Below are 25,794 nucleotides of genomic sequence, written 5' to 3' on the forward strand. Positions count from 1 at the left end.
CTAACAAGAGCCCTATTAAGAATATAGCACGCTGTGTTGACAGCTTCTCCCCAAAAATACTTTGGAAGCCTATGCTCACTCAGCATTGTCCTGGCTATTTCAACCAAGGTTCTGTTCTTCCTTTCTACAACCCCATTTTGTTGAGGCGTTCTAGGAGCAGAAAAATTATGGTCAATGCCGTTGGTTTCACAGAATTCAACAAACTGTTGGTTCTTGAATTCTCCACCATTATCACTTCGGATGTGAGCCAGCTTGAGGTCTTTATCATTTTCAAGTTTTCTAACCAAATTTGAAAATGTCTCAAAGGTCTCATCATTGCTACTCAGCAAGATGATCCAAGTGTACCGAGAAAAGTCATCTACAATGACCAAGGAAAATCTTCTTCCACCCAGACTCAACGGCTGGACTGGACCGAAGAGATCCAAGTGTAGTAACTCTAACGGACGCTTAGTTGAGACAATATTTTTACTATGAAAAGATTGTTTGGTTTGTTTTCCATCTTGGCAAGCGTGGCATAGTTGATCTTTTTCAAATTTAAGTTCTGGCAGTCCCTCAACCAATTGCTTTCTTGCTAATTTGGCCAGGAGGTCCATGCTTACATGACCAAGTCTCCTGTGCCATAGCCAGAAATTTTCTTCCTTTGACACTAAGCATACAGTTTTTGAAAACTTTTTCTCTAAGTTCAGCATGAAGACATTATCAATGCGAGGGGCAGTTAAAATTAACTCATTAGTTTTACCCTCGAATATTTTACATCCAGTGTCATCAAATATAACTTTTCTCCCATTGTCACATAGCTGAGCTATGCTGAGTAAGTTATATTTGAGTCCGCTGACTAGGGAGACTGACTCAATAGTAGGATTACCTCCAATGGTTCCTGACCCTACTATCTTACCCTTTTTGTTGTCTCCAAAACTTACGCTTCCTCCTCGTTTACGCTCGAATGTGATGAACTGAGTTTCATCACCAGTCATATGCCTCGAGCATACGCTGTCAATATACCACATCTTTGACTTCTCAGCACATCTCAGGCTTACCTGCAATGTAACTAGTTACTTTTAGGTACCCAATTCTTTTTGGGTCCTTGCTTGTTAGGTTCAACAGGTAAAGCATCATATTTTATTTTATGGCAGCATACTTGGACAGTATGGCCATTCTTTCCACAGAAGTCACAGCTGACCTTCTGTTTAGGATTTTTCACTGACTGGTCAGCACCCCAGTGCTGAGCGTGCCAGCATGCCTTTGTGGTGTGTCCTTTCTTCGCACAGAAGTCACACTGGACATTCCACTGAGGATTCCATCTCTGCTGACCAGTACTTCGGTACTGAGTATTCAGAGGAATATTTCTTTTGTTTGGAACCTTTAGTTGGTTCTGAATGGATGTGACGTCCTTTCTCAGTTTCTTAGAATCTGATTAGACCTTAGAGACAAACTTTTGCATAATTCCAATGTTACTATGCAAATCTAAGTTGTCCTGAAGAAGATATCGAAGGTCACTCAGTTTGACCTCCTCAACCTCGTCACATCGCCTGCTGAGTGCTCTAACCTTTTTATTACACTTTTTGACAAGTGTGTAAAGATCACTCAGGGCATTAACCATTTTATTTCTGAGCAAGGGTAGTGATATTACCTCAGTTGACTATTCCTCATCATCAGATGCAATGGAGGGGTCAGCATGCTCAGAAGCACATGACTCAGCAAGTTCGTCAGCCATGAAACAAATCTTCGCTGACTCAGTGGCATCAGCTTCAGATGATGATGAATCATCACTATCACTCCAGGTTGCCACCATTGCCTTCTTGTCGTTCTTTCTTTCTTTCCCTAGCGAGGGACAGCTTGACTTGATATGGCCAGTTTGATGACATTCAAAGCAAGTAATGGGCTTTGAGCTGTCCTTCTTGTACTTGCTGTCGCTGGAGTCAGCTTTGTACTTATCAAACTTTTTATAAGGCTTCTTAGAATATCTGTCATTCTTTTTGAACAACCTTTTCATCTTTTTGGTAAACATAGCCATCTCTTCATCGTCTGTTGAGCTTCCATCAGTGGAGTCAGCTTTCATGACAAGAGACTTTTGCTTCTTATCTTCAGACTTTTCCTTCACCTTGAAATTCTTCATCGAGATCTCATGGGTCAGCAGTGAGCCGATGAGTTCATCATACTTATAGGTGGTTAAGTCTTGAGCTTCCTCAACAGCGGTCTTCTTTGCTTGCCAGTTTTTAGGAAGACTCCTAAGAATCTTCTTGACTTGTTCTTCCTCAGTGAAGATCTTCCCAAGTCTCTTGAGCTCGTTGATGATGTTTGTAAACCTTGCATTCATGTCAGAGATTCCTTCATCATCGTTCATTTCGAACAGCTCGTATAGTCTCATCTGCTGGTTCACCTTGGACTCCTTCACTTTGTTTGTTCCTTCGTAGGTGACCTCCAGCTTCTTCCAGATCTCTTACGCTGACTCACAACCTGATATCTTGTTATATTCTGCAGCATCAAGCGCACAGTGAAGCATGTTTATAGTCGAAGCGTGATTTTGTAGCTTCTTGAGATCATCCTCTGTCCATTTGGCCTCAGCTTTGACAACAGTTTGGCCAGCCACAACTTTAACAGGAACAAATGGGCCTTGGACTATTGAAAGCCATGCACTCATATTTGTTGCCTGAATAAAGTTTTTCCCTTATAACGTAACAAGTTAGTTCCAAGGGGGGGGATAGAAACTATTTAAAATTTTAGTACGTTAAGGCTGACTTCTTTTTCTTTGAAAAAGGATTACACAACGCGCTGAGTAAATTAAGACACTAGCTTAGTCAACCGGTGACTAAGTCAGCTTCTTTCCTTGAGTCAGGAGATAGCACTTGAGTCTATTCCTGAACTCAGATACTCAATACACACAACTCAGCGTGACCTCTTTACTTGGTCAGTTTTGTTTAAGCAAGCAATATATATATTAAGGAGTTTAAGGTTAGAAAGATGTTACTCAGCAGATTTATCCAGGTTCGGCCTCTAAGCCTACGTCCTGTCCCCGGAACACGTTCTGAGCTTTCGAATTCTCTACTGAGCTCTTTACGGTAGAGCATCAAACCTTTTACAACTTAGAAGCTGAGTATAACAAGAGTACCTTCCTCTATACCTCTACTCACTCCTAATCTCTCGCTGAGTACTATAACCGAGTACTCAGCCTCTCCTTTCTAATCTCTAGAAATGATAAAGATTTGTCCTAAACAACAATTGCTAAGACACCTTAGATGATTGAATAATCACTCTAGACTTTTACACGAAAGATATAGAATTTGGTGTAAGTATTTGCTTTGCTTTTTCTCACAGAACTTTGAGTAGAATTTTGGTCAGCGTAATGGCTTGATGAAGTTCTGTGTTAAATGAAGCAACTGAAAGGCCCTATTTATAGAGACGTCTGAGGCATCAGTCATTTCGAATTTCGAAATAATCATTGGAGGGAAACGGCTTCCTGTCGTTGTCACTCAGTCCTGCTCAGTGCTCTTGGCCAATCAGATTCAAGTATCTTCTGTCTTCGGTCAGTGCTGAGCAACTTTTAGTCAGTCCGGCAGAATGTCTCTCCATTTATGGTAAGGTCAACTAGACAGCTTTCTGTGTCTTCTGAACTTTACCCAAAGTAGAAATACTTTGTCTAGAAGTTGTTCTTGCTCAGCTGCTGTCTTGTACTCTTTGTCGATACAACTCAGCAGCTTCGTTCCGAAGTTGTTCAACGAAGGTCTTCTCGATCCTTCTTTCGCTGAGCTGCGTTTTGTACACAACGACAGCGTTTTGCACACGCGGGCCGAGTGGTCTTGATCTGTTTGACTTGGGCTTTGACTTCCGTATTGGGCTTTAAGCCTTTTAGTCTTTATGTCTTATAAACAATTTAACTCAACATTGAACAAACACATTAGTGTAATAAATCAAAGCATCTAAACTTAGTGTGTTTAGAATATATTTAATTTTACTTAAATAATTTTGTCAAATCAAAATCATTTGGAAAGGTGTTTCAACAGTTGATAATCTTTGGAAAGAGATTCTAGAAGAAGCTCATACTGCTCCATACGCCATGCATCCCGGTATGACAAAAATGTACAATACTTTGCAGACTCATTTTTGGTGGCCTAAGATGAAGAAAGATGTAGCAGACTATGTTTCTACATGTTTGACTTGTCAACAAATAAAAGTTGAACATCAAGCTCCAGTGGGAAAATTGCAACCTTTGTTATTACCAGTTTGGAAGTGGGAAAGAATAACTATGGATTTTTTCTATGGACTTCCAAGAACTCCAGGCAAGAATGATGCTGTTTGGGTGATTGTGGATCGATTGACAAAGTCAGCTCACTTTTTACCTATACGGTGGGGCTGTTCACTTGAGAATTTGGCTAAGAAGTATGTGAATGAAATTGTTCAATTTCATGGAGTACCATTGTCTATTGTATCTGATAGAGACCCACGATTTACATCACGGTTCTGGATGAGTTTACAGCAAGCATTAGGCACAAAATTGAATTTTAGTACCGCATTTCATCCTCAAACAGATGGCCAGTCAGAGAGAACGATTCAAACATTAGAAGATATGCTTCGGGCTTGTGTTCTAGAGTTCGAAGGTGCGTGGGATGAATATATTGCTTTGATAGAATTTGCTTATAACAATCATTACCCATACTTATTTCACGAATCAGGTAATGAATTTCCAGAGGAAATTCTTTAAAAGAGGAGGAGAAATGTAACATCTCAATCTTAGGCATTCATGACATTGATGAGACACATGCATTACACGATATTACTTAGCGAATTTAGAAATAATTGTACGTCGACTTACATGTCATTCACCCCATGATATATTCAAATAGAGAGTAAAATCAGGATAACGTGTAAATGTAGAAAATAAAGGTAAATGTGTCTTCAAAGCACATAAACTAGATGAGTAGTTAACAAATACATAATTAGAATAATAATTGATTAATTATAGTATGAGTTAACACTAATAAGAAGTGTAACAATGAAAGAGGATGCAGTTGGAAATACGAAAATTGGTTTGGACAAATTCGTAAAAATGGTAACCTAGATGGATAAACATAATGATTTAACAAATATAATAAAAAAAAGGGAAAAGGGTTGAGATTTCTCCAGAACCCTTTTGGTTAAGAACTCCTAACAAAAAAACAAAAAGAGAAAAGGGAAGAGAAGAGAAGAGAAGAAGAAGGATAAGAAGAAGAGGTAGAAGAAGAAGAAGGTATGTTGTTCAATTGTTTGTAAAATCAATTTCGTGTCTTTAGATTCTGATTTTGAGAAGCTTAAAGAAGAGAAAGTTGTAAGTTTATGTCTTAGTTAAATTTCAAAATTCGTTTTATGATATTTGGGTAAGTATACTAGGAGATATGATAGTATCAATCAGACTAGGTCTAATCTGAACTGTGTACTTGATTTGTTTCTTTTTGTATAGTTTGGGACATCTTAGGTTCCGAATTTGAGGAAGGTATAAAAATGAAAATTGATCCTTTATGTATTGAGTAAGCCCCTGTAAAGTTTGGTTAGTATTGGATAAGTAAGTAGTGAGAAACTCACTAAGGAAGTGTAGATATACTGTGTTGCATAGGTGCTGCAACAGGGTCAGGTTGTAAATTTTACTGGAAATTATTTAGAGCTCCTAAAATTCTGATATTTGGATATGTTATACCTATGTATGTCTAGTTTTCTTACCAAAAAGAATCAGAGAAATAGAAGTTATACGTTTTAAGTTATGAGTAAATTAGTAAAACTGGTACATGCGAGTTGATACTGAGATAGGACTTCAAAAGAAATTGTGTCATAAATCGGGTGGTTCTGGAAAAATTATAAAATTTTAATATGATCTTCATATATGAGTTAGGAGTATAACAAAATAAGAATTATGTCATTTGGTTTAGTATAGAAAGAGTTACAAGGTTTTTGGTATTGACGGGTTATTGAGAAATATTATGTGATCTTGAAGTTTACGGAATCAAAGGAGAAAAAGAAAATGAAATTTGGTAAATAAAGAATTATGTCTTTTTAATCATATGTTAAATTATACTTATATATACGCAAAACTTTGAAGATATTCCGGAGGAAGGTACAAGTCGCCGTTAAGGAAGTTAGCGGCTTAGTTGTGAGTATAAACATGATATGAATATTTTGGCTTCTGAAGTTGTGATTGACATGTTGATATGAATTGATACTTTATGATATTGTGAATTGTTTTGCCATGTTTGATGGGAATTGATACTTGATTGAATTACTTGTGATGGAATGACTTAAATGCAAAGTATATGTACATGTTGCATAAAACGTAAATGACGTTGTGACATACCAGTTTAGGCACTTATGACTACTTGATTATATGGACTACTTGGACCTATATGGTCAAATATATGGACTACTTGGGCCTATATGGTCATTTACATGACCTACTTGATTACATGGGCCGAAAGGTCAAATTATGAAATTACAAGGCTGTACAACAATCCATGTGTTACCGTTTACCTGCTACTTGATCCCAGGAAGTGTCTAACTGGTGGTGTCATAACAAAATTAATAAAAGGCTTATCATTTGCATATGCATGAATTTGTACGTGTGTATGTGTATGTGATCTATAATTCATTGAGTGTTTATATTCACTGAGTGGCGACTCATATAAATCACTAAATTTTTCAGTTGGTTGATGAAGTAAATGAACAAGAGTTTCTAGAAGGTTCAGATATTGTAGATAGCATGGATGAAAGGTTGGTTGCATGTGTTCCATCTCGCGCTCTCTCCTCTCATTCCCAGCATGTAGAATATTTGAAGTTTGGGTGAAATATAAACATAGTCTGTAATATATGTAATCATAAATAAAGTCTGTACCATAAATGGTTATATATATGTATGTGTTTATGTATGCTTTGAATGACTATGAGATCTTGTGACAAAGAACTTATATTACTTATACGGCTAGGGTGTTACATTTGTTGGTAAACAATAGTTCTGAAAGATTCAGATGATGGATATTTCAATTTGCATATGAAATATGAGATGCTATTGTAATTCAAGGTTTTGAATTGATGAAACTGTTTGATAGAATTTGTATATGTTGTATAATTAATGAATTTATTTTAACGATAAAACTGAAATAGTATTTATGATATTAATGTAGTAGTTATGATATTTCAATTTTCTAAAACACTTCTTATCAATTCTCTCTGCTTCCGCTATTATATATAATCAATTAAAACCAATAATTTTATAAAAAGAAAGGGGGGGGGGGGGGGTTTAGGGATTAGACAAGCCAGGGACAATAATAAAAACCTGTTAATGAAACTTCTTTGGAGAATGTGGCAATCCCCGTCGGCTCTTTGGGTTCGGTTATTATGTGGTAAATACAGAAAGGATAAAGTCTTTGGGGGCCCAAGAGAGAGAGCTCTGAATAGTTCATTCTTATGGAAAGGGGTGAATGCTGTGTTTTTACAGTTTTGCTCTGGGATTGGTTGGTCGGTGGGAAATGGCAGTTCTATTAGCTTTTGGAAAGATGACTGGCTGGGGCCGAAGCCTTTATTAGAGGAGTGTTCTTCTCTTCTGCCCCTGGAGGTTCGTGATTGAAGGATTGCGGATATGGTGGACTCTGAAGGGGATTAGATTTGGTCTAACTTTGAGGCTTACCTGAATCTGGAAACACTCCTGAAAATTTGGGGAGTGAAGGTGAGTAGTGATAAGGAAGATGGGGACTTTCGATGTTGGTCCCTTACGAACAATGGGGCCTATTCTTGTAAATCTGCGTTTGAGGCTTTCTTTATAAACTTGGACTCTCCTCCTTCTGTCGTTTGGAAGAACATTTGGACCCTGAAAGTTCCCTATCGCATTAGGAGTTTCATGTGGCTAGGTACTAAAGACAGGTTACTCACGAACGTTGAAAGAAAAAGACGCCATTTAATGGAGGTTGATACTTGTAGTAGATATAGAGTTCAGGCTGAAACTACCCGCCACTCTCTGGTAGACTATGAGAAGAGTAAAAAGGTGTGGAAGGAAATTCTCCCGAGCCATTTACTTCCGAATCTCTTGGCATATCCGGGTAGTGATTGGTTTATTGATGGGGTTAAGGGTTTGTTATTACCTGAGCTGGAGCATGGAAATATCCTCTTTGTTGTTGTGTGTCACCAGCTTTGGCAGTGGAGAAATACCGGTATCTTTGGAGAAGGAGCAATCATCTTTCCTAATTTACTTGCTTTTTTCTCTAGAAAAATTAATTCTATTATTAAGAGCTTTAAAGAGGAATGCTTGTCTAATACTTTCCAGAGGAATGTGACCCAGTTGGTGGGGTGGAGCAGACCTGGAGAAGGGGCTGTGAAATTGAATACTGATGGCTCTTGTTTGTTGGATGGTAGAATTGCTGCGGGTGGAGTCTTGAGAGACGCGGGAGGTGCTTGGTGTCTAGCTTTGCTCAGAACCTGGGAGTGGGGTCTTCCTTCACTGCTGAGCTCTGGAGAATCTTCTCCGGGCTTAGACTCGCCAAAAGTCTGGGCTTAAAAAATCTTCTGGTGGAATCTGACAACCTTGAAGCGGTTAAAATTATCTCCGATAATAAGGCGTTATGTTTGAGTAACCTTAATTTACTAAAAGGGATTAAAAGGTTATGTTCTTCCTTCGACAACATCAGCTTTGGGCATGTCTTCAGGGAGCAGAATAAGGTTGCTGATCGCCTTGCGGCTGAGGGCCATGTGAGATTACTTGGTGTCTCTACCTTCCAGAATCCTCCGGATTTCCTTTTCTCTCTTCTTTCTGATTTAGTTTTTTGGTTTTTGTTTTTTCTTTCCTTTGCCTACCAAAAAATAAAATAAAAGCAACTTCATGAACCATGAATACTGTTATGACTAATAACCTCTATAAATAATAATAATAACAATAGACTTAATATATTAATCAGATGAACTTGTCTAGAAAAAATTAATTGGTCTTGAACTTTAAAGGGTGTCATGTTAGTTTCTAAACTTGTTTAAAGAACTAAATATAAATACTTAATATGTCAATTGAAAACTCTTTGGAAGTTGTTAATCTATTGTCCATATTGACATGTTTGCAAAGATCATTCATTTCCATTCTTGTATAATATGTTTTTCTATATAATCTTATGATTTTAAAATATTTACTACATTTTGTAATAAGTCGATTGCATCTGTGAATAGAAATATGTTTGTCTGAAGAGCCAGAATCTCATCAAAGCTATTTTGAGGCTTCGTCCTGCCTTTGAGTATCTTAATTTCTCCCATATTTTTAGGGAGCAAAACCGCGTGGCGGATCGCTTAGCAGCTGCTGGGCATGGGAGAATGTTAGGTGTTTCTACCCTATCTGTTCCTCCTTCTTTTCTTTTGCCTTCTCTCCTAGAGGATAGGATTGGAGTCAGCCTTCCTAGACTGATCCCGGTGTAGGTTTTTTGTTGGTTTTGTTTTTTTTCCTTTCCTTTCTTACCAAAAAAAAAATAGAAATTTCTAAATTCGGCAAAATCTTTATCAAGCGATGAAGAAACGACAGAATAACACAAATGTGAATTAGTATTTAATAATGAAACAATAGTTCTGAAAGATTCAGAGGACGAGTATTTCAATTTGCATATGAAACATGAGATGCTATTTATAATTCAAAGTTTTGAATTGATGAAACGGTTTGATGTAATTTGTATAAACTGTGTAATTAATGAATTTATTTAACGATAAAACTGAAATAGTATTTATGATATTAGTTATGATATTTCAAATTTCTAATTACTATTAATATAGATAACTTAAATTCATATATTTTTTCCTACGGTGCCAACTAAGCGAAAAGACTTCTAAAACACTTCTTATCAATCCTAGATGCTTCCGTTATTATGTATAATAAATTAAAACTTATAATTTTATAAAAGCAACTTCATGAACCATGAATACTGCTATGACTAATAACTTCCATAAATAATAATAATAATAATAATATATTAATTGGCTGAACTTGTCATGAAAAAATTAATTGGCTTTGAACTTTAAAGGGCACCATGTTAGTCCCTAAACTTGTTTAAAGAGCTAAATATAAATACTTAATAAGTCAATTAAAAACTTGAAATGGAAGGTGAAAATCATCAAATAAAAATATGTAATGTCTATATCACTTTCATTCTCTCATCCCTTATTACCACCTTCATCTTCTTGCTCTTTCATCACCATTAGCGCCTACTATCAACAGATTAATCATCAAAGATTTATTAGTTTTAATAGAAGAAAAGAAAAAAATAGAAGAACACAAAAATGTATTCTCATATTTGCTACAACCTTACTTGATTAAAAAAATGACAAACAAAAAATGATCCAACAAATCCAAAATCGTAACAATGTACAAACACAATCAATCATCCAAGAAATAGAAAATCATAAGTACAAATTCATTAGAATGAAGTTAATATAGGAGAAGAAAAATAAGATTGATCTTCAATAGCAAAAGCGTGTTTTTCCCCTCCTCCGCTTCCATTACTACCACTGTCGGCTGGAAATCCACCACTTCATTGCCTTATTTTGCATATAATCAGCCAAATATAATCAACCCACTGGTAGCAACTACCTTACCATTTTCGAGAAGAAGAAAAAGAAGAAGAAGATTGATTAGGAACATAAAATCAGTCGATTGCATCTGTCAATAGAAATTCCCTAGATTCATCAAAATTTTCATCAAGTGATGAAGAAACGACAAAATTACACAAAAGTGAATTGGTAATTAATAATGAAAAAATAGTTCTGAAAGATTCAGAGGATGTATATTTCAATTTTGCATATGAAACCTGAGATACTATTAATAATTCAATGTCTGTTAATAGAAATTCTCTAGATTCATCAAAATTTTCATCAAGTGATGAAGAAACGACAGAATTACACAAAAGTGAATTAGTAATTAATAATGAAAAAATAATTGTGAAAGATTCAGATGATGAATATTTCAATTTGCATATAAAACCTGAGATGCTATTAATAATTCAATGTTTTGAATTGATGAAACTTTTTAATGAAATTTATATAATAAATTTATTTTAACAATAAAACTGAACTACTATTTATAATATTAATAAAGTAATTACGATATTCAATTTGTTAATTATTATTAATATAGATAATTTAAATTCATATATTTTTTACTATGATGCCAACTAAGCAAACATTTCTTATCAATTCTCTCTGCTTCTGCTATTATATATAGTATAAATATATAAAATTATATAAGTACATTATTGAAAAAAATTATATATATAAAAAAAGGTATAATTTATTTGTGATATATGAAAAAATAAATTAATCTGGGAATTAAATTGTATAATATCATTCAATTAACAGGGTTTGGGCCAGGCAGATATCCAAGCCCACTAAACAAATCTAAGGGAAAATTAAGCAGAAATTCATATTTAAAAAAATATTAACCCATCTAAAAACCCGACTGAAAATTTGACCCGTTTAAGGAATGGATCATGGACCCCACAGTAGACAATTCTAAATAATGCAGTTGGACCAACAAACGAAAGCAAGCAAATGTCTTATAATTTTATTTTCCTTAACTAACCTCCATCCCGCCCCTCCGTCTGTCTTCAACTTTTGCAGCATCGCCGGGCAGTCTCCGTCCGCCGACGTAAACTCCTTCTCCCCGATATCCGGCGAACAGATAACATACTCTGTGTCGAGTAATTACGAAACGAGATATCTAATATATACAGATCTGAATCTTTATTTGAATCTCTTGTTTTCCTGGTTTACCAAAAACAAAATTGAAATTGTGAGTTTTTGGTTATGGCGACGAGGAATAAGACCTTGTTGTTTAAGAAATATAGAGATGCGTTGAAGAGCGTTAGAGTTCCGACGGGATTGTCGAATCAATCCACAACTTCGACAAGCTCCGGTGGAGGTCCGGTGATCGAGTTAGTGAGCGCTTCGCTTCTTCCCAATCGGTCTTATGCTCCTCTGAGTACTGAGGATCCCGGAAATTCAGGGTACGTATGCGTAATTAATGTACAGAATAAGAAAATTGAAGAAAAGAAAAGAAATAGATTTATGCTTTGATATGCCGAGTCTGAGATCTGTGAGTGATTTTTGTTTGTTAATTTTATTTGGCTCGCTAAATTGAAGTGTATACCGTATGAGTTGATTTGGAAAACATCAATTTCGATTATGATTTATGCTTAAGTTAATGGATAGCTGAATTGGGAAAGGATTAGAAGAATGTGGAATGAACTAGCAGCATTAGTTTATGAACAATTATAAGAGACATTGCCTTGTAGTGAGCTTGTGACACGGATTAGTAACCAGGATTGATTGCTTTGAGATGTTTTATGCTGGATCTTGTAATCCTGAAATGCTTGATGGTTCTAAAGCTATGTTGCATAGAAACACCTCTTCAATAGCATTTTTGCATTTCGTGCTCGTTTCTATTTTTGTTTGAACGTTATGTCTTGAGGGCTATGTTTTAGAAGTGACGTTCCAGTGTCCGTTTTCGTTTCGATTTCAGTTTGCTGGCAACATAGTTCTAAAGTCATGTCTAGTTGCTAGTTGCTACTTTTGGAGTTCTATCAATGACTTTGGACAAGTTGTTTGTAGAATTTTACACAGAGCAAACATTGATAAAGAGAGAGTGAGATACTGAATTGTTGACATATGTATTCTTGTTCTTAGTTGTGAAGGATAACATGGTAACAGTCACTGGACATTTTGTAGATTCTAGCATCTTATAACTTTTTAGTCTTTTAAACTATGAACCATTGTTGTAACTTGTAAGACTTTTTATGATGAAGTTAAAACATATGCTTGTTACAGTAAAGGTGCACTTACAGTTGGTTTACCGCCAGCTTGGGTAGATGTATCTGAAGATATAGCTGCAAACGTGCAACGTGCACGCACAAAAATGACTGAATTAGCCAAGGCTCATGCTAAAGCTTTGATGCCTTCATTTGGAGATGGCAAGGAAGATCAACGCTTGATTGAGGGTCTAACTCAAGAGATAACTGATCTCATAAGGAAATCAGAGAGAAAATTACAGAGACTTAATCCTGCCGGGTCTTCTGAGGATTCAAATTTGAGAAAAAATGTACAGGTATGTACCATAACTGTTATATTTTGTGGTTGTAAAAGTCTATCGAGTCACATTCTGATCTCCCAATTTTTGCAAGTCATGGTCAATTTAACATATGACGGTGGTCTCATGTTTGTGGATCTCTGCTCTTCCTCTGCCATCTTCTCTTGTATATTGAATAAACACAAGATTTCTTTTATACTGAGTTCTTTGAGCCTGTACAAATGTTCACAGTGATAGTTGAAATTAGCGTTTGGCTACCAATATGGCACTCATTGAAGCTTCACATTTTTTGTAGCACATATGAACTTATGCATACATGGTGGTGGTTTTATACTTCCATAATGCGCTAATGTTAAGCTACTTTCTTTACAGCGCTCTCTTGCCACTGACCTTCAGAATCTTTCGATGGAACTTCGTAAGAAACAGTCAACTTACCTAAAGCGTCTCAGGCAACAAAAAGAGGTTTGGAAGAATTCAATTTTTCTTATTCAACTATTTAAATTGGAGAAAGTTGACTTACCTTAGAGAGAGAAATCTATAACTAGCTGCCTCTCTTTATCAGGCCATCTCAGTTTTTTCATTTTTAGTTCTGGAGCTCGTTATCTGCGCCATGTTCTTGGCCAAGAAAAACTGGAATTTTTTAATTCTGCTTTCTGAAAATTCCAGCTTTATGTATTAGCAATTTTGCTTAAAGCATACGACTCCAGCATTTTCATATATTCATGTTTTATTTGATGATGCAGGGTCAAGATGGGGTTGATTTAGAGATGAACCTAAATGACAGTAGATCTAGAACAGATGACGACGATCTGGATGATATGGTATGCTCGTTTATTACAACTCTCATGCTTAACTGTTATCATTACATTATCAATTAGCCGAAGAGACATTATCTGAATAATATTGTAGTTGCAAATTTAATGGTCATGGTAAAGCTTTATTCTGCCCTAACTACTGCTTTATATATGAATGACATATTAGGTGTTCAGTGAGCATCACGTGGCCAAGCTAAAAAAGAATGAAGCATTCACAGCAGAAAGGGAAAGAGAGATCCAGCAGGCTAGTCATCGAATTTCTTTTCGATAATGAAACTAACCTAACAGAGGGCGAGCCTTGGCACCACGGTAAACGTTGTTGTTGTGTGACCAAGAGGTCACGGGTTCGAGTCTTAGGAGCGGCCTCTTGCCAAATAAATTGGCAGGGGAAGGCTTGCCCCCAGTACACCCTTGTGGTGGGACCCCTCCCCGGACCCTCGCTCAGCGGGGACGCGTAGTGCGACCAGGCCGCTTTTTAATGAAACTAACCTAACAGTATTTTTCATTGAATAAAATAATTTCTATTTATTCCTTATAGGTTGTGGAATCAGTAAATGAGCTTGCTCAGATTATGAAGGACTTGTCGGTTCTTGTCATAGATCAGGTTAGGAGCTCTGCTAATTCTCTTTTGCTAAGTCAAAACCCCATTCTTAATATCATCCATAATATTAATTGATTTTGATTTTCAAAACAGGGTACTATTGTTGATAGAATAGATTACAACATTCAGAACGTGGCAACTACGGTTGAAGAGGGGCTTAAGCAGTTGCGAAAGGTTCCATTCGTTATCCTCATTGTTGATTTCTTTTATGATCCAGTACTTAGTTATTAAAGGTGCAAGGCGCACTAAGGCTCCAAAACCTATGTGCAAGGCATGGGCGTGTGTCTCACTGAAGAAAAATAATATATAAAATTATAGACAACAACAATTAACATTTCTTAAATGCAACAAATAGTCAAATACTAAATCATATCCAATTTTCATATTCTTAAATTCTTAATCACAAATTCTAGCAAATAAGAAATTCCAAATTAATTATTAACTCTTCTGTCGTAATGCCTTGAATCTGTATTACACACTACGACAGGAAGCAACGGGGTGCAAGTCGGTTTAGGATAGGTTGAGTACTATAAACACTCTCTTAATGTAAACCCTAATGTGTAATCTGATTTCCGCCTCCTTAATAAAAGCTATTCTCCTTCTGCATGTGGACTAGCCAACATAATGTTGGTGAACCACGTAAAATCTGTGTTTCGTTTTTCGTTTATTTATCTTTTGCTAAATCCGCACAACATCTTCCATAATCATATAATTCATAATAATAAATTCAAAATATAACGACTAGAGTTCAACCAAATCCTAAGTTTATCAACTAATACTCTACTAACTACTTTTCATCGAGATTAAAGTCTCCATAGTCCATAACCCCATATTCATCACCACTACTATCTCCAACATCAAATTCGCCTTACGGTTTTTAGTCTCATCCTCTTCATCTTCAAGGTAATAGTCTACAAAGCCAGATTCTTCTTCCTCATCATCTCGAAAAACTGTAGGTGTTCTTTCTCGAACACTAGAAGATGGTGCTTTCGTATCCTTCTCCATTGTCCTAGGCCTAGCATTTGAAGTAGGGTTAGATTGAAACAACCACTTATTAACTTGGAACCCTGAAAAAATGGTCTGGATTATAAAATTGCGCCTTTGGCTTCTAATGCGACATGCCTGCAGCGCAGCGCCATTTTGCGCCTCTGTTGCACCTTTGATAACTATGTTCCGATGCTTCTATTCTGCTACTCATATTTTCCCATTGCAGGCTGAAAGAACACAAAAACAAGGAGGGATGGTGATGTGTGCATCAGTTCTTGTTATTATGTGCTTTGTCATGTTGGTTCTACTAATCCTCAAGGAAGTTCTCTGATTTCTTTTAGCATACAATTACTCTTTTCTCATTATTGCTTGCACACTTCCCTGCTACATTGGCACACTCATAGACGGAGACGCTTCAAGCACGAATAGAGAACCGATAAAGCTCGAGAATGTCTCCGTTCGCATCAGACTAATCGAACTACCCTTAATTTTGTGAGGGGGATAGGGAGATTGAATGTTTATTAGAAAAATGATAATAGTGTCAATGGTGTCGTGTCAGTCGGATTATCTCTGTAAATCGTGTTATTATGTTAGAAATTTTCACACCTACGAGAATGTATAGAGATATTACATACTTTGTAATTGATTCTTTTGATTTCCTTGGGGAATTTGGTGGTTTATTTTCATCACTTCTCTTCTCAAGGAGATTGAGGCCCTTTTTGTTACTTGTATCAAGTTCTCAGATTAATATAAAAATAGGTTGAATTTATGAACAATTCTTTTATTAAAGCATTGCTGTAGAATACCTATTGAAATAGGTCTTCGATAATATATGTCGGAAAAAGGGCTACATGGGAGTTCTGTTACACCTCTAACTACCGGAGTTTACTCTAGAATGGGTGGTTTCAGGTGGTTCGACTTAAAGTTAGTCTTATTAAAAAACCTTTCTCGACAAAACCGGAAAAAGGAAAAAGAGTTTTAACTGATGTATTGATAAGAAACAACATGATTATAGTCATAGCACAAAAGTAGGCATTTCCTGCCAAACAAAAGGACTAGCATAGCTTGAACGCCCGAGCTAAACAATGAGCAACCGAATTCTGACACCTTGCCAATTTGACACTATCAAAACATTATGCAATTCCATATTCTCGAATGCCCTTTATCAAATATATATGTTTTTTTTAAATATTCACTAGGTGAATAAATTATGTACAGTAATAGTTTAAAACTCTTTACAATTATAATATTATAATATTTTTATTAATTAAATACAAATATTATAATTCGTGTTACATGATAAATAATTAAATGATTATTTAAATGTATTGAAATCACTTAGATTTAATAAGCTTAGATCTAACGGAGATTTCATTTAATTTTTCAAATTTCTATATAACTTCGAATTGAACCAAGCTGATATCACCCCTTAACGATCCAGCTATACATTTGTTACAGAATTAAAAGTATATGGATTGAACCTTACAAAATTAAAATTGTAGGACGCAATTGTAAGAAAAAGTACGTATAAATTTTGTAATTTGTCACAAGTAATCAATAAGCTTTCATAGCTCAGTTGGTTAGAGCACCCGTTTAGTAAGCGGGAGGTCTTGAGTTCGACTCTCAATGAAAGCAACTTTATATCTTTTTTTGCTCAATTTCTCCTCATAAATGTCAGTTTTACCCTTGTGATTATTCTGCTTTATATTTCTTTTTCCCTCAATTTCTCCTAGTAAATGTCAGTTTCACCCTGCGATTATTGAGCAAAATAACATTGAGGCCCCTGATTTTTCATTTTTTTCATACATTAAACCCTTTGTTTTACCCTTGTGATTATTCTGCTTTATATTTCTTTTTCCCTCAATTTCTCCTAGTAAATGTCAGTTTCACCCTGCGATTATTGAGCAAAATAACATTGAGGCCCCTGATTTTTCATTTTTTTCATACATTAAACCCTTTATTTTTTTATTTAGACACATTAAACCCCTAATATTTTATTTGCGAAATAACATTGAGGCCCCTGATTTTTCATTTTTTTTCATACATTAAACCCTTTATTTTTTTATTTAGACACATTAAACCCCTAATATTTTATTTGCGATTATTGAGCAAAATAACACTGAGGCCCCTGATTTTTATTTTTTCATACATTGAACCCTTTATTTTTTATTTAGACACATTAAACCCCTAATATTTTATTTTCTGTCACATTAAACTATTGCTTGTTGAATTGGTTTGTTGTGAATACCTAATTCAGTTAAAAAAGTGTTGTCAATTTGTGTTTAAAATTATATCTTTCACAACTCGAAATAAAGTTTTTACAGTTTTGCTATAGCAATATTACACATATTTAAAAAATATCGAATTGTCAGTTTTACCCTTGCGATTATTGAGAAGAATAACATTGAGGCCCCTGATTTTCTTTTATTTTTTTTATGCATTAAGCTCTTCATCTTTTATTTAGACACATTGAGCCTCTAATGTTTTATTTTTTTGTAACATTAAGTCATTGCTTGTTGTGAATATCTAATTTAGTTAAAAAAGTGTTATTAATCTGTGTTTAAAATTATAGCTTTTACAGTTCGAAATAAGGTTTTTATAGCTTTACTATAGCAACATTACACATATTAAAAAAAATAGAACTGTTAAAAATAAAAATTTCTAACGCATGTGAAATGAATAACATTATGTTAATCGATTTTTATATTCAAAACTAACTTGTATGGTCGTCAGAAACTTAATGTGATAGAAAATAAAAAACCAGAAACTTAATGTGTTCAAATAAAATATCAAAAGGCTCGTAATGCTTTTTACTTTTTTTCTATAGTAGAAAAGTGTATTATAAAAACTCTAGCTTAATTTTAGTAAGCTGCTAAATATTGCCCTCAAATTACGTATCACCGCCCTCATTTGGACTTTTTTGCCATTCTCATAATTTTGATAAAAAACTGAAAATTCTCTCTCCAAAATCATAAACCCGAACAACAATAATTGAAATAATGAAAATAATTGATGTGTGACAGCCCGAACCCCGAAAATGGATGATTATGAGTCGGAAACATTAAAATTTACATTTTTTTAATCAAAGAACTCACGAAAATTATATATATTTTTCATGACGATTTTGCATTTTTCGTCACAAAAAATTAGAGAATTTTGCATTTTCGTCACAACAATTGAACGATTTAGTCTTTTTCGCCACCAATTTTTTTACGATTTTGCACATTTCAAAATTTGGCCTAAACAGATGCGGCATCTGCCCGACCCATGGGGGAACAGATGGTTCATTCACCCATCCTATGGTGGGGGCGGATGCTCCATCCGTTCCCGCCATGGTTCGGGCGGATGCCGCATCCGCCCCCACCATGCGCCGGGCGGATGCCACATCCGCTTAGGCCAAATTTTGAAATTTCCTCTCAATTTGTTTTTCCAGTTTTGAAAGTTTTTTTATGCAAATAGCAAAATTGTCCAAATAGGGGCGGTGATAAATAATTTGGGGCGGTAAATAACAAAACTCTAATTTTATCATTCTTTTTACGAAATATCTAAAGTTGCCTTGAGATAGAAATTTAACTTAATATTTCTTTCTTTCTCTTACGATTATTGAGGTCTCTGATTTTTCATTTTTTGGTACATCCCTTTATTTTTTATTTAGATATATTAAGCCTTCGATCTTTTATCTTTTTTTTTTGTCACATTAAGTCATTGCTTGTTGAATTGGTTAGTTGTGAATATCTAGTTCAGTTAAAAACGTGTTCTTAATTTGTGTTTAATTTTTTTTTTAACAATTCGAAATAAGGTTTTTACAGTTTTGCTACAACCACATTACACATATTAAAAAAAAAATCGAATTGTTAAAAATAAAAATTTCTAACGCAGGTGAAATAAATAACAATCTAATAATTGAATTTATATTCAAAACTAACTTTTATGGTTTTCGGAGGCTTAATGTGATAGAAAATAAAAAAATCAGAGACTTAATGTGTCCAAATAAAAAATCAAGAAGCTCGTGATGCTTTTTACCTTTTTTCTATCGTACAAAAAAGTCTAGTAGAAACTCTAGCTTAATTTTATCCCCTTTTTTGACGAAATATCTAAAGTTGTCTTACTATAGAAATTTTAACTTGATTTTATCATTTTGAAGAACTTTTGTGAGTAGCGTTTGCCGCTATCTATTTAAATCAAAAAAAAATTTGATAAACTAAACACCGGCATAACCTATTTACAATTTACTTTCAAATGTCATTGTAAAATCTTCCATTTGATTAGATAATTTTTTTTTCATTTTTCAAGAAAATAATGGACTTATGCCTTTAAATTATAAAATATTTTAAAATTACATTAGGTTTTAATTTTTTTATTTATCCCATTATTTGCAAAAAAAAAAAAAAAAAAATCAAGACTAACTTGATTGAATTGACAAGAATAACCGATTGAATTGATACAATTATTATACAAAAATAACATTGGAAAAAAATTAAAAACAGATCAGAAATTTGAAAAAAAAATAGAAAAAAAAGAAAGAAAATTATTATATGCTTCATCATTCATCAATTTGACAAAAGATAAGAATCACAACTTTAGAAAGTCTGAATATTACAGTAGGTGAACTTTAAAATATAATATAAAAATATTAAATTTTACGTTTTATTATATCTGTGGCAATTAAATTTTAACTAACTTCTTAAAATAACTTTTATTAAAATCAAAGTAAAAATATTCAATAATTAAAGTTGTTTAGAATGATATTTACTATGAAACCACATTTTTTTTTTTAAAAATCACCATTTTTGGGAGCTTTTTCAGTCTAAAAGTGAGATTTCTCTCTTAATCAATCAACGCATAAATGATCTCAAAATGAAAATTTTCAAGAATTAAAGTTGCTTAGAATATTATTAATTCTTAATTTTTTTATTTGTTTTAAGGCCGTCAACGGCCATTTTGAGGCGTTAATTGAAGTTTAATAGCATGTAATAAAGTGTAAAGTTCAATGACTTTTGTATTAAATTTTAAAGTTAAATAATCATATTGTGAAAATTGGTAAAGTTAATGAACATGGGTGTAATTTACTCATTTGGAGTTTTATAGTTCCACTAAACAAGTGTTGTTATACTTTTCTACCCTTAGCAACCAGAAGACGAAAATGCCTTTTCAGGTGTTGAGGTGGGGAAGGTGGTATTTTTTTTTCCTCTCTTAACATACGGGCGTGAGGTTATTATGCCTCACCACATGGTGAGGCATATGAACAATATGCCCCATCTTCTGGTGAGGAGTACAATCCGTATGCCTCATCATTTGGTGAGGCGTATGGCTAATACGCCTTACCACAAGGTGGGGCGTATTGTTCATACATCTCGGATCTAGACCGATGCTGTTTTTTTTCGATTTAATCAATTTTAAAGAATGAATTGAGATCTGAGAGAGTAATACTTTTTTAAAAATATGAGAAGGCTAAATGTAGAAATGCATGGCCAATTTAGTAATGAACTAAACTTAAGGTTAATAGTTAGGCATATATCATTATGGGATCTACTTAAAACACATTTGGATGGGCCTAATTTGTTTATCCATGTTAGAATAAAGAGATAATGTTCACTCCTATTATTTTTGGATAAGTGTAGATTTGCTCCTACCATTTGGAATAATATAATTTTACTCCTAATACTTTCAATCAAGATGAATTTTTATCAGTTTGACTATCACATCAGACCTTCTATATAAACGATGAGGCTTATACTAAATACTTTCCTTAAGATAGAATTTTTCCACTACGGAACAATCGTCTCTCAAGATACAATAACGAACTTGGTCGAACTCTACCACGGATAAAAAATTATCACTGGAACAAAAAAACAATAGAGAATCACAACGAGGAATATAAACATAATGAAAGAGTAGGAAGAATATCATTTACCATTCATTCATTAATTATTGCTTACTAATAGTAATAAGGTTTAATTACAAAGCTAACTTATTATTATTTCAAAATTTCAAAAGCTAAGTAAAATATATATTAGACCTTGAAATGAGAATTTATCATTTGCATCATTTTATTTCATTTTTTCTAATAATCCCTCCGCATGGATGAAATTGAATGATAACTCTAAATTGTCGATACTTGCACATAACAGGTAGGTAACAATCTTTGAACTTTCATTAAGAAAGTACATTTACTTTACTGATTAACTAATAGACATGATGTCCTTAAATGATGATATGTCTCACACAAATACAAACGTCACATGATTATAGTTCTCATGTCTATATTCATTATGACCATGAAATCTCCGGATTCTGTAATAGTACATTCTATATAAAAAGCTAATACACTTTCACCATGATTCCAAATCATCACAAAATGATGTGTCGCAATAGAATTTTTCACAAACCTTAACTCAAGAAACTGTTAGAAGCACCCGGTTTTCCATATCAAATGAAGGACTTCCATACATATTTTATTATGTGTAACTAGGGATGTAAATGGGGCGGGAATTACACGTCCCCGTTTTATTATTAGGGCGGGGACGGGGACTAATATGTGCCTCGTTAGCGGGGACATGCCGGGGATAGGAAAGGGTATCCCCGCCCCACGGGGATCCACGAACCCGCCTCGTATTGCGTCCCGCGGAGATTCTCGACGGATTACTCGTTTAATCCCCGATAACATATTATTAATCATAGAAAATAAAAAATACGCATAGAAAAACTTGAACCTATGATTAATCCGATCCAAATGTTTTACCTCTATTCCACTCTATATCTATTTGTTCATCATATTCTCATATTCTCATATTTTCTTTCTTTTTTTCTCTATTCTTTTTATTTATTTCTTTTTTCATATATTCTTTTAAACTTTAAATGGGTAAACATGGATGCCCGCGGGGCGGGGAGATGGATGACCTTTGTCCCTGTTTGTTTTGCGGGGCAGGTATGGGGATTCCCCGTTTAGTCAGGGAACGGGGATGGGAACTCCAATTCCCATCCCGCCCCGTTTACATCCATATGTGTAACATAAACCCACATGTATTATAACTTAAGAGATCCAATATTTCAATTATTAAGTGAGATCACAATAGACTTATCTAAATGTATGAGAATTTCTCCAAATAACATGGAAGACCAGATGCTTAATATGAGAACTCATCTCATTATGCTTCCACGTCATCAAACCTAATTAATCTTTTTCCTCTCATTCTTTCTTCTTCCTTTTACTTACATGATATGTAGTTGATTTTCTGTAAAAAGCAGTTGTTTCAAATTTTTACCAAACGCTTTTTGCCTCACATGAATATTGACATGCACCTTAATGACCAAATTAATTTGGTTATTCACCGTTAGATCTAGGCTTATTAAATCTAAGTTGTAGGATGCATTCAATCTTCACCCTAGGATTCTAATAAGCCTAGATCTAACAGTGAATTACCAAATACTACATGGTCATTAAGGTCCATGTAATCAAAACCGTATGTCTCATATTTAGACTTAAAAGGCAAAAGGCAGTACCAAAAATTGAAAACAAACGGATACTAGATGTTGTTTGATAAAATTGAAAATTAAGTGCTGAAAAAATAATTACTGAATTTTAAGTGTTGAATATTATAAGTGCTGAAAGTATTAAATGATACAACTGTTATAAAAATATTAGTTGATAATATTTAACTTAAAATTTTATGTTAAATAACTTATCAAAATAAATGATTTTTAACTTAATTGATTAATTTAAGTGGTGAAAAATAACCGTTATCAAACACACTTAAATTAAATAACGTCAGAGTATTTTATCGATGCAGTGTTTTACTTTCAAAATTATTAAGAAAATTATAACTCAATTTTATAATTTTTCAGGAATTTTATGAATAGTTTTTTGTTCGCATCTACTTTAGATTAATACCATTTGATAATCATCGAAATTAACATATCACATCTAAACAACTACAGAAAGAAAGAGATAAACCAAACACCATCATGACCTATTTGCATTTGATTATATATTTTATTTATTTTTTCTTAACCATTTTTTAAGAAAATAATAGAATTATGCCTCAAAATAGAAATATATTTCTAAATTACATTTTAATGTTACATTAGGATTTAAATTTTTTAATTTTTTAAATGTAGATTTGAATTTTTTATTTGGAAAAAAAAACTTCAACAATAACCAGATTAAATTGACAAGAATAATCTGATGGAATTGACACAATAATGATAGAAAAATGCAGACCAGAAATTTTAAAGACGAAAAGAAAAGAGTAATTGGATTTGAAAATGAAGATATGTTTATGTATGATCATCTGCAGAATTCCAGAAGTTAAAAACAAAGAATTACAAATAGAGATAAGAAATAAACAATTAAAATCGTTGTATTGAATAAACATATACACATGATTGAATTGGGTGAAAAAGAACACCAAAATAATAAAAAAATTTATTGATCATCGATCTAGGAACAGCAGAATCGGAAAAACGAAAATGAAAAAACTGAAAAAATTGGAACGCCATCTGCAGATCTGAAAATAATAAAAAAATTTATTGATCATTGATCGTTGATTTAGGAACAGTAGAACTGAAAAAACTTCTCTTAAAATTGGGACACCATCTGCAGATCTGAATCGGAGATAATGTTCCTAATTATCTCTGTAAATAGATTCTTATCTAGTTAGAGTTTCAATTTGTCTATAACCCTAGCTAGGTAGAGTTCTAATACGATTATACTTGTATATTGTATTCCTATACAAACTATTATTGGCTCACTATAAATACAAGGCCTCTGAGCCATAATCACTAAGGTGATTCAAACTATTAATTGTGTCATTACTAATCTCTCTCTATCTCCACAATCTTCCCTATATCAGATTATTCATTCAACATGGTATCGGTAGTATCAACTTCCGCATCCTCCGAATCCTCTGATCATCCTCAATCACCAACCTATTCCCAATACAAAGCTGCTATTGCCGCCGCTGCCGCCGCCACTGCCGCCGCCGCCGCCCCTTCTGCCGTCGCAGATCAAATCGTGTCCGGCGGTTCAATCGCACCGAGCTCGGGTTGGCGATTCACCTCTCCGTTTGTAACCGGTGAATCGTCGTTCCTCGCGGCAACTAATCCTCCGCCACAAGCGTCGCAGCCGCCTCCGACGACGGCGACAGAATCGCTACCTCAAGCGGTTCTTGACGCCCTAGCCGCACACCAGGCGCAACAACGCCAATCGCAGCGACAGCCGCAGGCGCCCCTCGCAGCGGGTGCTGTCCACACGCAAGGTGCGGCCACGCAAGCGCAACAGCCCCTACAGTCCGTGCAACAGCAACAGACCGTCGGCGACCTGCTGCCGCAGGCTGTCCGAGATGCGCTAGCCGCATTCCAGGCGGCAAGCCTTGGCGGGACGCAGCAGCAGAACGCGTTGCACCAGCCGGCCGCGCCAGACGCGATCCCCGCTACCGCTGCTGTCAACGCGCAAGCCGCGCCTCTCTTGACTCCGACGAACTCCACAGCCGATGCAGCGGTGCTAGCCGCGCTTGCGGCATACCAGGCAGCAGTCCCGCAAAATCAACAACCCCGGGTTCAGCAGCCATCCACTCAATTGCAACAATCTGCGACACCTCCAACTCTATTTTCTCCATCAGTTCTTGCTGCCCTAGCAGCGTATCAGGCAGCCGAAGCCAGTACAAACATCAACTATCAAGAAATTTTGCACAGCTTGAAGATAGTTGAAGGCATGATTCAATCGACTAGAAAGACAACTCTGCTTCAGCCCGAGGGTGTATCAGCACATCGGGAGGCCAATGTATCCACCATGGAAACAAATCAAGCAAAGAAGCAGAATCCAAAGAAGAGAAGAAGTGGCAAGTGCTACAATTGTGGTGATCCAAGCCACTGGGCTGACAAGTGCAAAAGACCAAAGAACAATTCAAGAGCACAATACAATCCTGGACCACAAGCGCACATGGCATGGCAACAACCACCAAATCTATTCATGGGTCCTAATCAGCCGTGGTATCCAGACACAGGAGCAACCAATCACATGACGACAAATCCGACTCAACTTCATCAAATGCAGCCATATCCAGGATATGATACAGTTCAGTTTGGCAATGGTCAAAGTTTGCAAATTTCTCACTTTGGAAATTCAAATATCAATAATTTGAAAATTAATGATGCCCTACTTGTTCCCAAGCTTACCAAATCTTTATTATCTGTTCAAAAATTTACCCGTGACAACTCATGTTTCTTTGAATTTTGGCCTAACCATTTTCTTGTGAAGGACCAAACAACTGGGGAAATCCTATTACGGGGCCCGAGTAAAGATGGACTTTATGTGCTTACACCCACCCTGA

At 35.1% G+C, this 25,794-nt stretch overlaps 1 protein-coding gene and 1 non-coding gene across 2 annotated transcripts; both read left to right on the forward strand.

The window, feature by feature from the left end:
• The first annotated feature begins 11,538 nt into the window (after nucleotides 1–11,538).
• Nucleotides 11,539–16,239, forward strand: LOC136206618 (syntaxin-43-like). Its single transcript, XM_065997749.1, has 8 exons — nucleotides 11,539–11,981; nucleotides 12,802–13,078; nucleotides 13,433–13,522; nucleotides 13,804–13,881; nucleotides 14,042–14,119; nucleotides 14,414–14,479; nucleotides 14,570–14,650; nucleotides 15,690–16,239. Exons 1-8 carry the CDS (start codon nucleotides 11,782–11,784, stop codon nucleotides 15,792–15,794), a joined length of 975 nt encoding a protein of 324 aa, XP_065853821.1. The 5' UTR covers nucleotides 11,539–11,781; the 3' UTR covers nucleotides 15,795–16,239.
• Nucleotides 16,240–17,024: 785 nt separating this feature from the next.
• On the forward strand, nucleotides 17,025–17,098 carry TRNAT-AGU (transfer RNA threonine (anticodon AGU)). Its single transcript has one exon. It is a non-coding gene; the product is annotated as a tRNA-Thr (tRNA).
• Nucleotides 17,099–25,794: the final 8,696 nt, after the last annotated feature.

This window comes from Euphorbia lathyris, chromosome 9 (genome assembly GCF_963576675.1).
Source record: "Euphorbia lathyris chromosome 9, ddEupLath1.1, whole genome shotgun sequence".
NCBI classification, from domain to species: domain Eukaryota; kingdom Viridiplantae; phylum Streptophyta; class Magnoliopsida; order Malpighiales; family Euphorbiaceae; genus Euphorbia; species Euphorbia lathyris.